Source organism: Schistocerca piceifrons, chromosome X (assembly GCF_021461385.2).
Source record: "Schistocerca piceifrons isolate TAMUIC-IGC-003096 chromosome X, iqSchPice1.1, whole genome shotgun sequence".
NCBI lineage: Eukaryota > Metazoa > Arthropoda > Insecta > Orthoptera > Acrididae > Schistocerca > Schistocerca piceifrons.
In genome coordinates, this window is record NC_060149.1 from 930863856 (window position 1) to 930880360 (window position 16505).

Here is a 16505-nt window from a genome sequence, read left to right on the forward strand (position 1 = left end):
CTGAGTTCCTTGTGCGGGATTGCGTTAGAGGCCAGATTAACTTGGTCTTCAATCTTGAAGCCAAAAATCTTGACTGGATCCAGTCTGAAAATGTTAGTACCCATACAGAAATTCACTGTTTTAAATGTTATTTGTCTGGCTGCATTCTCATACTAAGTTGAGACCATTGTTTGGCCATGCAATGGGATCGATTGGTTATTTTATGTCACCACCATCCACTTAGTGTGCTGCATATGTGGGAACCCGCTGAACTGGTATGTCTCCAGGTTTATAAAAGAACATTTTGTACAATTTTTTATAGAAAGGCAAAAATGGAGCACTCTGACAAGTTCTGTCCAATATCTGACTTGCCTCACAACAGGTATCAAAGAGATTTTTGCTTCTTTCATGAAAGCGAGTGAATGGTTGAGGAAGAAGTGATGTAGCTTTTGGTACTAGTGTTGGCTGCTGCTGCTGTTGTTTTTGTTGTTGGAGCAGGCGGATGAGTTGCTGTTATAGTTTCTTCTTCTGTTGCTGCTTTTCTTGGTGTTGCAGTGCCATCTGCAATTTTCACAACTTCAAAAACTCAGGATCCACCATTGCAAGATGAGTAACATCCTCAGTGTCACTTAATATCTTATTTGGTGTAGGTAACAAAAGTTCAGTATTGTGCAGCACATGGTGACACTGTGACTGGTAGAACAAATGGTAGTTTTAAGTGGTTAGTAACAACAAAATTCACTTAGTGAATGGCTGGATAGAAACAGTCTGAAAAACACCAAGTTTGCCATAAGCATAGAACATCAATCCAAAGTGAATATTGAAAGAGAGAAAACTGTAACACAAGCAATAGTCAAACATTATATTAAATGTCACAGTCTGAACGCTTCACGTGGTAACAGGCAAGGGGCAGTATCTGGTGGACCATGTGCATATTTAAACACAGAACTCTGTGCCCATTGTACCTTTGGGTTATGTCATGTGTGACCCATGGCTGTTTGCAGTTCAGACTATAAATCATAATCAATCTTGGATACAAGATGACAGTCTTTGAGTAAGATGGTACTTATCGTATGTGATGAGTATACGTGTCAACACATGTTGTTCAACACCCATGGCCAGGATTATGGTTTTATTTGTTCCTGTAGAACTATTGTGTAATTGGGCCAGTCATCAACTCCCATCTTGGCCTTGACCTTTAGAATATTTATGGCTCCTTCAAGAGAGGATATAACAATGGCAAAATATTCTACCTATTTGCACTAATGCAAGTATCCAGGGCTGAGGAGCAAGCCAGATCTTTACTGTGTGTATTCTCCATATCCATTTACCAAGGCGTTACCTATCATGCTAAATTTAGTTTACATGTGTTCAACGGGATAAAGTTCATGTGGTGCATATTTAAGCATAGTAAGCGCCAAAAATACTTGAGAAATATAAATTAAATGCCTTGCTACAATTATTTGTGTATTTCAATTGATATTCCTGTCACATTTAATCCTAACTTAAAATCTTTACATTCAGACTGTGAAGTCTGTTTCTTGATTGTGCGACAGGAAAAATTCTTCTCTTTGAAGGAATTTGGTATTGTATGTGTCATGTCAGAATGTTCAGAGTATAGTAAATCAAACAATTTTGATTTATAATGCTATGAAACACTTAGAAAAATGGATGCTGGACTATGTGAAACAGTTACACCTGATGTATTTCACAGATATTTCACTGTACCACTGTACACTTCACATTATTAGTCCAGGAATTTGTTAAAGTATAAGGATAGAGTCTGAAAGACTTTATGTAACTTGAACTGTGCAAGTTATTCTATGTGGTAATTTTCTTTGTCAATAACAGCATGCCTGTTTTGATTTATTACCAATGTAGCATATTCACACAAGTGATAACTCTACAGATTTTCCCCATCAAAGCATGCTGTAAGGTTATTAACTTGTTTTGTGCCTCATAAGTCTCATAGATTTTCTTCGTCACCTTACTTCTCCTGATGAGTACTACATGCTCTAAACAATTGTGAAATGATTGCTCACAACACATGTGAGTTTATTTTCCACTTCATTCAATTTTATATCTTTAAACACATTTACGGTGATCAAATTGCATGATTATATTGGAACTTTGGTAATCTAATTCTGCAGGTTGGGCTCTTAGTAGCCTACCAAAATTTAAGAAGTGCCCATCCATAGTTAAAGAAATGATTGACTAACTGACTGCAAATCACCTACTTCTATAGTATCTGTATTCAATGTAAAATTGTAATTGCAATATTTGAGTGTTAGCTGCCGATGGACTCTGGCTTTGTGTGTGATGTCTGTATAAAAATGGGTGTAGGGCAGATAAATGGTAAAATACACAACAATTACACCTTCAGTAATAATAATATAAATATGGGAAAAATTGTTAGTATATATACACATAAGATAATGAAGTAATTTGGTTTAACTATAAGCTGTATAATCTAAAAATGAGAAAAATGATAGGTATTGTCTATGAGCGGAAAGTTATACCAGTTGTTGGGATTTCCAAGGCCTGCCAAGAAATTTCAGGAAACTTAATTTTCTGATTGGAATATTTCAAAACCAACTTGTTATTTTAGTAAAGCTGTCCACTTCTGGAATGTGAGAAATGGGGACTACAAAACTGTTCTTTCAAAGATGGGAATGAGGGCTTTCATACAAAGTAAGTCAGCATTAAAACAAATAATTAGTAGTGGGGTCAAATATAAAAGTGCATGTGGTTAACATGACTCTAAAATTGTGAATACTTCTTTAAATAAAATGTTTCTTCCAAAACTAAGTATACTGTGGAGTGTTATCATTCATTGGCCCAAGTGGTTAGTAGTGGAACACGTTATTCCCTAGACTCGACATGTCACATCACAACTGTTATCATCAGTGGTCTGAAAATTATAACTCAAATAATAATGTTTATCAAAATCCTGCATAATAATTAGCAATTGTCTGTGCTTGTGGCTTGTGCCTTAAGTGTAGAAAAGTTATCAGAAAAGGAAAAAAATTGTTTATTTTAGGAGTGGGACTGTAGCAAGTGGGATTTATTGCTACATTTCAGTGTTGCATACCACTTGAGCCCTTTCTCCAATCATACTACTGAACAACTAAATGTTTTCAGTACAATGGCGGTCTTCTCTCTTTATCAGTTCAGTATATTCACCACCATGAGGCATACTACATCAGTTTATGTACCTATGATTGACAGTGGATTACCTTTTTTGTGTATCAGGCTTTAAATAACACCTTTAAATAACACCCTTGTATATTTACTCATTTTATGTCACATACTTCTTTTCTCTTTCAGGTACTTCCTGGCCTCTGTATACAGGAATTTCAAGAACGCCGTCAGAAGTTGCTGTCCAGCATACTGAGATATGAACCAAACCTGAATCATGTCATTGTTATACCATCAGCCACAAAAATATTCATGACTGAGAAAATTCCATATCCATTCCGACAGAACTCAGATTTTCTGTATTTGACTGGATGTTTGGAACCTGAATGTGCCTTAGTGATGTCATCTCATTCTGGGAAGTCCAGGTCTGTGTTGTTTCTAAGAAATAAGGACCCACAAGCCGAACTCTGGGATGGGCCTCGCACTGGAATTGATGCAGCTCCTTCATTTTTTGGTGTAGATGAGGCATTACATATAAGAGATCTTGGAACATTTCTTCAATCCTATGCCAAAGGAACAAGTTCATTTTATCTGTGGTATGAATATATTCAACCTGTGCAGCCAAACCTGCATAAAGTGATGCGCGACTATCTCAGTGGAAAGTGGAATAAGGTAACTATATAGATGCTAAGAAAATATATTCAAAAATGAAGTACACCTTTGTAAACGTCATATTTCTTCACCATATTTGTTATTTGAAAGGGTTATTTAAATTTAGACCAAGCAAGATGGTATAGTGGCTCTCCAGCCCAATGCCAGCCTTTTGACATTACATCACTTCAGCAGCCTATGTTGCAATTTTGAAAATCAAGGTGGTCACTGGGCGTTGAATCCAGAACCTTCACATTAGCCAAAAATGATAATCACTAGATTGCAGAGGCAGTGAAGTGGTTGAGGCCCTGTACTCCAATCCAGTAGGAATGGGGTTAAAATCTCCATATGGACATCCATATTTAGGTCTCCTATGGTTTCTCTATATTGATTAAGCGAACCACTGTTATCGTTCTCTGAAGAGGACATGGTCTGGGTGATTTCCTTCCCTATCCTTATCCTAACTGCACTTATGCTCCATGTGGAAGCTTCCTTTTTCAATCCGATTTGTGTTTGAATCTGTAGATCATGTTTTTAGATGAAATTTGAGAAATACGAGGGTTGGAACTTTAATAGTGGCAACTACTTATTTACAGCTCGTAAAAAATAGATAGGTGTTTCAAAGTTTTACTGACTTTCAAAGTAGTCACCGGCGTTGCCAGTGATGTGGAAGTCGTAGGATACTCTTGGCAGTGCCAGTTGTGTTGATAGTTCGAGCGGCGTGGTCTGTTGCCCGACGAATTTTTAGCAGTTCTGAAGTGAATGCCGTGAAGTGTTTCCTTCAGTTTAGAAATTGGGTTGAACTCATGAGGTCTTAAGTCAGGGGAGTGCAGTAGGTGGTATAGCACTTAGCAGCCCCATCAGTCAAATAAATCAATAACAGCTTGCACTGTACATGTTTGAGCATTGTCCTGTAAAATGATGGCCACGTCCTGCAGAAAGTGTCATCACTTGTGTCTCTGTGCTGTTCATTTTTGGAACACAACCTGTGACCAGCTTAGAGACAGAAGCGATGACACTTTCTACAGGACGTGACCATCATTTTACAGGACAATGCTCAAGCACGTACAGTGCAAGCTGATATTGGTTTGTTTGACTGATGGGGCTGCTTAGTACTATACCACCTACTGCACTCCTCTGACTAAAGCCCTTGTGGGTTCAACTCAATTTCTAAACTGAGGGAAACACTTCACGGCATTCACTTCAGAACTGCTACAAATTCGTCGGGCAGTAGACTGCACCGCTCGAACTGTCAACACAACTGGCACTACTAAGAGTATCTTAAGACTTCCACATCGCTGGCAATGGGTTATACACAATGTTGGTGGCTACTTTGAAGGCCAGTAAAACTTTGAAACATGTCTTTATTTTGTACAAGCTGTAAATAGATAGTTGCCACTATTAAAGTTCCAACCCTTGTATCTCTGTGCATCAATAAAATATTTGAAATTTACACACAAAAATATATGAAATGTGTAAAAGTGAGCCTTGTTTCTTCAACTATTTAGACTAATTGGTTCTTTTACGCAGGAGACTTACATTACTACAGTTTTGTGCACATTTGAAAGATCCATTTTTAATCATTTGAGTAGAAAATAGAAAATGTATTGTATGAAAAATTATGTGTTATACAACAATATAAGGAAAAGGATAGTAGCTACTCAGCATATAGTGGAGATTCTGAGTCGCAGAAAGGCACAAAAAAAAGGCTATTGGAAAGTTAGCTTTTGGCCAACAAAGTCTTTGTCAAAAATAGACAAAACACACACACACACACACACACACACACACAATTACTAAAATTGTAGTCTTCAGATATTTCATCAAATGATAAACTCAATTTTAAGCATTGCTTCTTTTCACTTTTAAGAATGGATTTTCATATTATGGTGGTAAATATGTAATTTCATGAACTGTTTACCTGCTCCCATGGAGTGGTCGCATTTTTATCACAGATTTATGCTCTGGAAGGGTGATTTGTTTTGGGGAAGAGAACTCTATAGCTAAGGATCATCAGAGTGTACATTCTGCCTGGAATTAAGTTGTTTTTTTAAAAACATTAAGACAGCACAGTGTCAAGCTCAAATGGGGCTTTAGTTTTTAGGCACTACAAGAAAGATGTTGGTCATTGAGGGGAGCTCTCAAAATTCCAAGTGCTCACATTACATTACGAGTCAAAGAATGTACTGCTTTCACCAAGGTACATCGTATGTGATGAAAATGATAAAATTCAGGAAGCATAGGCTTATGTAGAAGGGCATTGAGAATGCTCCATCCAAGACAACATGTTGCGTCCTCCCTATCAAAAAGTTCTCAATCCAGTCACAAATTTCACTTATACCCCATATGATTGTACTTTTGACAGTAAGCATATGTCTGGTACCGAGTCAAATGCTTTTGGGTAATCAAGAAATACTGCAACTTCCTGCTTGCCTTGATCTAAAGCTTTCAGTACATCATATGAGAAAAGTGAGAGTTGGATTTCACATAATCCATGTTTTCGGAATCCGTGCCGTTTGGTATGGAGGAGGTCATTCTGTTCGAGATACCTCAATTATTTTTGAGATAAGAATTTGTTATAAGATTCTACAACAAATTGATTCAAGGATATCAGATGTTAGTTTTGTGGGTCACGTCTGCTACCCTTCTTGTAGAAAGGTATGACGTGTGCTTCTTTTCCAAGAACTGGGCCTGGTTTCTTGTTTGAGGGATCTTCGATAGTTTATAGTTGGAATAGGGGCTAACTCAGCTGCAAATCAAGTATAGAATCTGATAGGGATTCCATCAGGTCCTGGAGCTTTGTTCAGTTTTAATAATTTCAACTGCTTCCCAACACCACTGACACTAGTGCTTGTTTCACTCATCTTTTCGGTGGTATGAGGATTAAATTGGATTGATTCTTGTGGGTTTTCCTTCGTAAAGGAACATTTGAAAACAAAGTTAAGCATTTCAGCTTTTTATTTGCTACCCTCAGTTTCCAATGTGGATCACAATCTGCAGTTGGTTGCACCCTGTTCCCTCAGTGGGTACCAGAATAGCCTTTTCAACATGTTAAATGAGGGCCCCAGGTGCACACACTGAGTGCACATTGTGTCCTTTCCTGTCCCTTTCTACCGTCATTCAACATACGTTTGGTCCCTTTCTACCATCATTCAACATACGTTTGAAGTGCGAATCATTAATAGACTCCTACCCTTTTTTGGGTTTGCCTCCTCTTGACACCAGACAAAGCAGGTTTCTTCAAAAAGACTGCACCTCAAACTTGTTAGTTAGGGGGATAGGTACAACACCTTGAGTTCTCCCTGGTTCCCATCCACCATGTACGGGATGCCTAGCTCTACCATTGAAATGCCACTCACAGTCAAGTGGACGAGTAATGACAGATCCTGTACTTTCTGCAGAGGAGACAGGAGCAGGTAGTACGTTAGGTACTTTTGGTACCAGTACCATGGTTATCTGATTCTTGCGAGCTCTTCCATCATGACGACTTGCAGCAGCTGCCTCTTGTTTGACAGTAGCCAGGGTGTTTTCCAGCTGCTTATGAATGTCAACCAACTCATTCCAGATTCAGGAGCAGCATTCACAGTGGGGCTGCATTTTAGCTGGTGTGATATATTACAAGACAACGAACAAATAACTTTAAATTAAACCCACTGTGTATCTTTTAATCTCTTGAGCTATAAACTTGCTAATTCCCTATAAGAATTGAAGAAAATACACAAAATGAGATTTCTATTAAGGCAACAGAAACCCTGTGGTAAAAATTAGGAGTTTCCTAAAACTTTTTGAGGTTAATTATAGTTGTTAGCAAACATGAAAACAGAGTTAATTTATGATAAATGTAGATATTATATAGGGCTACTCCTCTTTAAGGGAACACTAGGTGTAATACAATATGTCTGAATATCTGCTACAGTAACTTTTATGTCCACCACAAGAAACACATACTCAACTGAATTGATTAATTGTTTATTCACACAATTCTGTTTATTTGGACAAGCAACTTAAATGTACTTGGAGAGTCTTCAAGATTAAACAACAAATAAATACACACTTCTTCTGTAATTCTTAGATGGCGTAAAACTCTATTTTTGCTACTGCCAAGAATTAAATTACTTGCTAGACTATATTGTGGAAGTTCTGAAATACTGCTAGTCTGCTCATCTTGAATACATTGTTTTTTTATGGTTACGAGTGATCTGAAGTTAAATTTTTTTACTGCAATCCCTGAAATGATGTCCTAGTCCAGACCTGCCTGGCTGATAGTGTCTGATTCCCAATAGTGTGATGTTGTGGTCAGAAGAGTGGTGGTGAATGGTGGACTGGACGATGACAGCTGCAGTGGCAGCATATGTGGTGATGATCATCAGTTCCAGGCAGGTGATGTCACTGCTTTCTACTGCTTCAGTGAGAGCTTAAATCCTTGCTTCATGAATGATTACTTGTTTTGATTGGCTGCAGAGCTGGGCAATGGAAGCAGAACATAGTGCCAATCAGCACACGTCAAGTCTAGCTGCGCATGATGATTGCGGTTTCAAAGTGACCACTGGAGTAGCCCTCTGCTGACTTTCTCACCCTGCCATGATACAAGTGGAGCAATGGGCATTTGAATATTGTGGCCAGCAAACATTCGGCTGCTAGCACTCTGTGGTAGGTGCACCAAAACAGTAACTAAATCACAAATAGCAATTTAATACCAAAAGCACATTTACTTTTATTGACATACATTGAAATTCAGGGGTGTTCTGTTCTTTGGAAAAATAAGTTGCATATCGAAACCTTTTGTTGTATGGAGAAAGTGATATTCTGTGAGTAAGGTTGCACGTCACTATAAGCATAACTAGGCCTAAAATGGTGGAAAGTGCACCAGATTCCTTGTGTTTTTTTTTCTTTTCTCTTTTTTACACATCTTCAATTGTAAAATTTCCTGGAATGTGCTCATATTGTTGCTGAAGCTTGCTAGTATTGTGTTTGAATAGTTTTCCAGGCTGAACCTCTGTGACATTTTAAAACTCATGAGTAACCCTTAACTGAAGATTACAGCTGGTTTCTTAAGGAAAACTTCCAATTTGGAGGGTTTGGAGAGGGAAAGGGGCTAATGGAATTGTAAAGTAAGGAATGCATTATTATACATTGTAGGAAGTGTGCTTATGCTACTTGCAAGGGGACACGACACTCCATGTTGGTTACAGTGAAAACATACACACATAATTATGCTTTAGTCACACGAGTCATAGAGTGAAATAACTACTGTAGTATGTAGATCAGTTTGTAAAGTTTCCCACAGTTTATTCTGAATAACAAAAGCAAATTGAGTGGAGAATTAGCAGTTGACGCCAGCTTGGTTGTATAATGTAAAGAAGTGGTTCCTAGAAATGTTTTTTTTCTTCTATATCTGTATTATGACAGGTTCAACTGGATGTGTGCCACTTTCTTTTGCTCTGTCTCTCTTTCTTAATATGCTAGTAACTTCATCTATTTTCAATGTCCTCCAATATTCCAAGCCTTGTACTTCTTCTCCATTGCTTCCCTGCAGTCTTTCCTGTGAGTACTATTCAATGCAGGCAATTTCTTCACAACATGTGCCTCAACCAAGATGTTTTCCTTATTTTTATATAATTTCCACTAATGTTCTTTCCTCTCCTAATCGAAGGTATGTGTCTAGCAAGTAACTTCCACCAATAATTTCTGCGTGTTTTTGCTTAAGTGTTTTTCATTAGAACAAAAGCTTGCACAAATTTACTTCTACAAGTCACTTAGGCAAGTTAATTCCAGCAACTTGCTGCAGATACTTCCAGAAGTGTTTCCACTAGAGTTATGTGATGAAACACGCAAATGGAATATGTGAGTGTAGGCTTTCTCAGCGAATTTCATTTATGAAGTCTTCACGGGTTGTCAGCTGAGATATCAATTTGCCTGAAGATGATGGAGACGCATTCCGTCGAAACGTTGCTACAAGACGATGACGCTACTTGGCTGTGACAACCTGTGAAGACTTCATGTATGACATTTGCCGAGAAAGCCTGCACTCACATATGACATACCTTTACGGGGATGATATACATCACAGTTACAAGATGCTGCAGAAGCTACAGAGCAAGAAGGGGAAGCTGCTCACCAGGTTGGCCTTCTTACTCCGATGTCAGGATAAAGAAGTGATGCCTAAGTTTGCCAACTTGTGGCAATACCAACAGGACGAGACACATCTTACGATGGGTGAGCACGGCCCTAGTATGAGAACACAGCAGGGTCACAAGACTGGAACTCAACAAGAATGCTAGAATCCTGCTTTCTCTACAACTCCGAATGGCTTCCTGTCTCCCAGAACACACTGGATAGAAGGCAATATGTTTGCCAATGGTGAATGGTCCACAAAGAAAGCCACCGAAAGGCAGTGCAAGAAATTCCTTCGACTTTTGGAAGTCCGACAACAGAAACAAAAACCATCTCCCAACAAGGTTGTCATTAATCTGACAAATAAGGAACTGGATGGGCCAACATGAGGTGCTGTTTGAGGGCCTAAACTTCACCCCGGTTCCGAGACCCTGCTGAAACAGGACATCATAAATGGGTTAGAGCAAGCCATAATGAGACTACCTGAAGAGGCTGCAGAAGAAGTAAGAAGAGATGTCTGCAAAGTACTAGACAAAGCAAAGATACCAAAGAATAACATTTCGGCGGCAGAACACGAGGTACTATGGGCACTCAGGGAGGACCAGGACACAGTGGTCTTGACAGCGGATAAAGGGGACGCGACAGTGCTGCTTAGATCAGAAGACTATTGGCAAAAAATCTATGCCCTCCTGCAGGATCCTGCCTACAAACAACTAGGGAAGGACCCCACCACCACAGTGACTCGCACGTCCATTGAGATGCTTATCAACTCTGGACTAGAGAAGAATATCATCAGGAAGCTGTACCCGAGGGCACTGGCACCACCACGTCTCTATGGCCACCCAAAGGTCCACAAAGAAGGCATCCCATTACGACCTATTTTGAACACTATTAACTCACTGACATATGGTATTGCTAAGCATTTATCACAGATGCTAAAACCCTTGGTGGGTTACAGTCCACACCATGTGAAAAACTTGGCTGAGTTTGTGAAGGTACTACAGGGCATGCGGCTGGAAAATGAAGACCTAGTAGTCAGCTTCAATGTGACATCCTTATTCACACGAGTACCGATAGAAGACTCCCTGGCTTTACTTGAAGAACATTTTGAGGAGGATATCATCAAGCTCTTTCGCCATGTGCTAACCACCACCTATTTCAAATGTGGTGGGAAGTTCTACGAACAGATAGATGGTGTAGCTATGGGGTCCCCCCTAGCACCAGGCGTAGCCGATCTATACATGGAGCACTTTGAAAAGCTAGCACTGGACACTGCTAAACACAAGCCAAAAGCCTTCTACAGGTAAGTTGACGATACTTTTGTAGTTTGGTCACATGGCAGGGACAAACTGCTAATGCGCTGGTCCTCCAATGGCCAAGATCGCGAGAATTCTCAAGAAACATAAAGTGAAGACCGCTTAGTGGGAAAAATCAAAGACCTTCTTGGTTCAACCAAGGATCCACTAGGTCTGACGACACCTGGTGTGTGCAAGATCGGATACGAATGTGGGATGCAATATGTAGGACAGACACAGCATTGCATATCTCAGCGCTGCAATGAACACATCAAGCATGTACGCTTGGGTCAGACCAACAAATCTGGTGTGGCAGAACATAGTATTGACGAGAAGCACACCTTCGATTTTGAGGACACAAAGAAAATATGCAGTATAAACGGATTTTGAGACTCAGTAATTACAGAGTTCATAGAAATATGGTTACACAACAAGCTAATCAACTGCGAGAGTGGCTACCATCTCAGCACAGCCTGGGAGCCTGCAATTAGTAAAATCAGAGAAGAATGTTCTGTTCCACCAAGGGCCACGGACAGAGCAAACAGAGACGGATGCTGGGACACGAACCCCACAAACAGAGACGGATGCCGGGACACAAACCCCCCACACACTTGCCCCCCACCATCGGCTGTTCCAGGCCCATTGGGTGATTCCGCGGGCACGTGATTGGCCAGCGGCGGGAAGCGGAGAGTGGCCCATCGGAGATATCAGCCTGCGACTGACGATATCCCGACAGTTTACCTGAAGATGATGGAGACGCATTCCATCAAAACGTTGCTAGGAGACGACAATGCTGCTTGGCTGACAACCCGTGAAGGCTTCATATAGGCAAGTGGAACTTTACAATATCATGCTTAAAAATCAGAGCAGCTGCAACTTTTGCTGCTTTACTATTATTAAAGAAGAAGCATGGTGAAAAACAAAGAGTTAAAAAAATGTTTGGGAGAAGAAATGGATTCAGAGCTATTAATGTTTCTAAGAAATGCTTCATTAATTTCTTTTCGATACGGGGCCTGTAATTTGTGATTTTTGTTTTGGTTGTTTGTGTGTGTGTGTGTGTGTGTGTGTGTGTGTGTGTTTTGCAATATATTTTAGTGTGCCTTGGCTTATAACTCTGTTATGTAAAATCCACTTGTTTGGTGCTCCACAGTACAGCAAAGATTTCACTTTCTGAATTAACAGTTGTGTTCTTTCAATGGTCCACAAGTACTCCTCAGTTTGTGACATGATGTGTTTTTACTGGTATTCAAAACACAAAACTTCTGCAGGTTAGAGAAAAACTTCCAGCAATTGGGTATGACAAGTGATTGCAGAAAAACAAAAAAGTGTTTCCCACTAACTTGTGGAAGCTTCTTCTGGAAGTTGATGAAACTTATGAAGCTGACTTGCAGCTGTAGCTTCTATAAATGACTTGCAGAAGTCTTCTTACTAGTGAACACACATCTTTTGGAGATGTATATATATCTCTGTTTACTTCAAGCATTTCTTGTCCTGTTGTTATGAAGTATTCCATGGCATCTCATTTTTCTTTTATATTAAAAAACCAGAAACCCGCCTCGATTGCGAAAAATGCACCTAGTGTTAACCTACATTCCGGCGTAGATAACTACACCTTCTTCAGAACAATAAACCCACAAGTGCCTAAGAAGACCTTTGTCAATGATTAAAAGAACACCATGGCTTCTGAAGAAGGTGTAGTTATCTACACCGAAACCTAGGTTAACACTAGGTGCCTTTTTCGCAATCAAGGCGGGTTTCTGGTTTTTTAAGATATTAACCAATGATTGCCGACGCGCTGCGATGTTGAAGGTTCATTTTTCTTTTCCATTCCTGCATCCAACCTGATCATCTTGAATGTTTTCTTGAATTTTTGTCTCCAATGGCCTTTTGTAATGTGTCATACCCCCCCCCCCCTCCCCCTTGCCCCAGGGAGCTCACCGCTCTTTGGCAGATTCATACTTGGCTACCATGTGTACCCAGCCTATGCAGCATTGTTTCCCTTCCGTGCTGCATATCTATCCTCTTGCTATTCTTTTTCCCCTCCCTTTGGGAAAATGTCTGGGGTGTTTCTGGGAATGTATTCTGCATCATCAGTACCCTGACATCAGAACAGTCTCTCCACTGTTTTTTGTTCCTCTTTTCTTTCTTTGTTACCCTTTTCCTGTTCTTCCTTTGCTTCGTCATTTGGGGTTCCTCTTTTTCTCTTCCTCCCTGTGTGCTCCTGAAGGCCAGTGACACATAACAGGTGACTAGGTAAGGCATAATTCCCAGCCCTGGGTTGACAGGTAGGGGTCGCATGTACCCCGGGTACAGACCAGGCCCAGTGATGGGTGATTGCCTGTGCTGCTACCTCCCCAAATTGCAGATTGTTCCGTCTGTCAGGTGTTCAGGAGGCATGAACTGAGGTGTAAACAATCACGTAAGGTGGGTGCGCCCCTTCTGAAGGGGGGGCGACCATCGGAGACACTGGCAATCATGGGGGATTTTTTTGCAATGAGCCAATCATCTTTTTCCCAGTCAATGTCTACCAAACATAAACAGAATGAGGCTAACAATTCAAAGATCCTCCCAGCAGCACCATGGTTCCTCGTGGTTTCAGTTCTTTGCTACAGTTGAGCTGTTTCTTATTCAGAAAGGTGTTGATGCAGTTGCCGGCTCTGTGAAATCCTGCTCCCATTTATGAAATGGCACTTTGCTTTTGGAGACTACTTCTAATTCTTAAGCACAATAACTACTTACATTTTCACTCCTCCACGGCTGTCCTGTTCATGTCGAGGCCCATCTAACACTGAATTCTTCCCATGGTGTTATTTACATTAGGCTGCTCAATGGTCTGAACAAGGCAGAAATCCAAGTGTACCTCTCTGATCAATGAGTCATTGCAGTCCATCAGCTGATGAAAAAGGTAGATGCATCCTTAGTGCCTGCATGCTCTCTTTTTCTACCTTTTGATAGAGTGGTGCTTCTCTCAAAGATCAAAGCAGGTTATGAGTTATCACAATCTGTCCATACATTCTGAACCCAATGCGCTGCTACCAGTGTCATCGTTACAACCACACCTGAATGTCCTGTCGACACCCAGACAAATGTGTAACCTGTGGTCGGGATGTTCATGAGGGCGATTGCATGCCTCTTTCTCCCTGCTGTATCAACTGCAATGGTGACTGTGCTGCCTCCTCCCAAGATTGTCCCATTTATCTCAATGAGTAGGCTGTCCAGGAGATCTAGGTGAAGGAAGAAGTACCTTACCCGGTCACTTACAAGTTGTTGGCTAGTTGGAAACTCTGCATTCTACCATCCAGCACTTACAGTACTTTTCTTGCTACATGTCACTCCATGAAGGACACAGGCATTCAGACATATGACCTCAAATTTGGCACTACACTTGTGAAATCACCCAGCGTCATGGTAACATCCCCGTTTCCTCCTCCACCTATGCAACAAGCCACCAAACTTTTGCGTCATGAAGCAAAGTCACCTGCTTCACAACAGGCAGGCCGGAAAGGATGGAAGGAATACTCCCACAAAGACTTCCTACGTCCCTCCAGCCAACCAACATCTGAGTCTTCCTCTGTCAACCGGAAAGGCTCCAAGAAGTCAAACAAAGGCAAACGGTCTTCTCCTTCACCAACTCGGAGATCCTCTTCAACGGTGTAGCCACGTGATACTCTTGCCCAGTCGACCTCTGCGTTGCCATTGTGCACCACCAACAGTTTTTCTGCCCTGGACTCCAGAGACCAAGAGAAGGAGATCTCATGGAGCAGGATCCTCCAGTCTCTGTGCCCTGTAGCAGTGAGTCTTCAAAGGCTGACACTAGGCAGCTGCTGATTTGACACGCCTTCATTTTTTCCCTCCTCCCCTTTCCTCATTATGACTCTCCTCCAGTGGAACATTTGTGGCATTAAGTCCCACAAAGAGGACTTAAGGCTGCTCTTAGAATTGCAGTGTCTACTTGTTCTCTGCTTCCAGGAAACAAAATTGTGTCCTCATGACTGCCTTGAGCTCTCGCATTTCTTCCCTGTTAACTTTGACCTTCCCCCCAAGGATGGCATCCCATTTCATGGGGGAGTCATGCTTCTCATCTGGGATGATGTTCATAGTCGGCCTATCTCCCTGGCTACCTGGCTTCAACCTGTTGCTGTCCGCCTTTTCCTTCCCCACTTGATCTTTTTCCTTTGTACCGTTTACATCCCCCCATCATTCGGTGTCACCAGGGCAGACTTCTTCCAGCTTATTGGGTAACTCCTTCAGCCCTTGCTGCAGCTCGGCGACTTTAATGCCCACCATCCCTTTTGGGACTTGTCCGAACCTGTCAGAGAGGTGCCCTCTTGGCTGACCTTCTCAGTCACCTTAACCTCATATGCCTTAACATGGGACCATCCACATTCCTTTCTGACTCCAGTAACACCTAGTCCCATGTGAACCTCTTTTTCTGCACTGCCCAGCTTGCCCAACATCTTGAGTGGTCCATTCTCTCTGACACGTACTCAAGTGACCATTTCCTGTGTGCCATCCAATTGCCGACTTCTACCCCGTCTATGTACACAGCCAAATGGCAACTTTCTAAGGCTGACTGGAGGCTTTAATCATCCCTGGTGACCTTCTCTGAACATTTCCCCAGTTGCAATGACTAGGTAGAATATCTTACAAAACATTATTCTTACCACCACAGAATGTTCCATCCCATGCACTTTCTCTTTGCTGCACCATATCCCAGTCCCTTGGTGGACTGAGGCATGTGGTGATGCAATTTGCACATGGAGACATCCTCTCCGCATTTTTAACTGTCATCCTATGATGGCCAACAGCATTCATTACAAACAGTTGCATGGACAGTGTCATCATTTTCTTCGGGATAGCAGAAAAGCTAGCTGGATTTCCTTTACTAGTTCTTTTAACAGTTCCACACCATCTTCCGTCATGTGAGCCAACCTCTGAAGACTGTCTGGGACCAAGGTCCATTCCCCAATTTCTGCTTGACAGTAGCAGACGATCTCATAGTGGACCATACTGCTGTTTCCAACACCTTGAGTCGCTATTTAGTGGAGATTTTGAGGTCCACCCACTATCACCTTGCCTTCCTCCATTGGAAATGAGTAGAGAAGACTTAGGTGGTACATTTCTCTTCTCAGAAATGTGAGTGCTACAATGCCACATTCACTATGAGGGAGCTAGATCATGCTCTCACTTTGTCCCGATCATCCACCTTAAGGTCAGACGATGTCCACATTCAGATGTTGCAGAATCTTACTCTAGCGGGCAAGCACTTTCTCCTTCATATGTACAATCACGTCAGGGCAGAAGGCATGTTTCCCAGATGCTGGTGTG

At 41.3% G+C, this 16505-nt stretch overlaps 1 protein-coding gene across 1 annotated transcript in view; it reads left to right on the top strand.

Annotated features, from left to right (window-relative positions):
• LOC124721721 (xaa-Pro aminopeptidase 3-like) overlaps positions 1 to 16505 on the top strand; it is a 189155-nt gene that overhangs the window by 102532 nt on the left and 70118 nt on the right. Inside the window, exon 3 of the mRNA XM_047246815.1 lies at positions 3307 to 3789. Within this exon, the coding sequence (XP_047102771.1) occupies positions 3307 to 3789 (483 nt within the window). The remainder of the gene's footprint in view (positions 1 to 3306; positions 3790 to 16505) is intronic.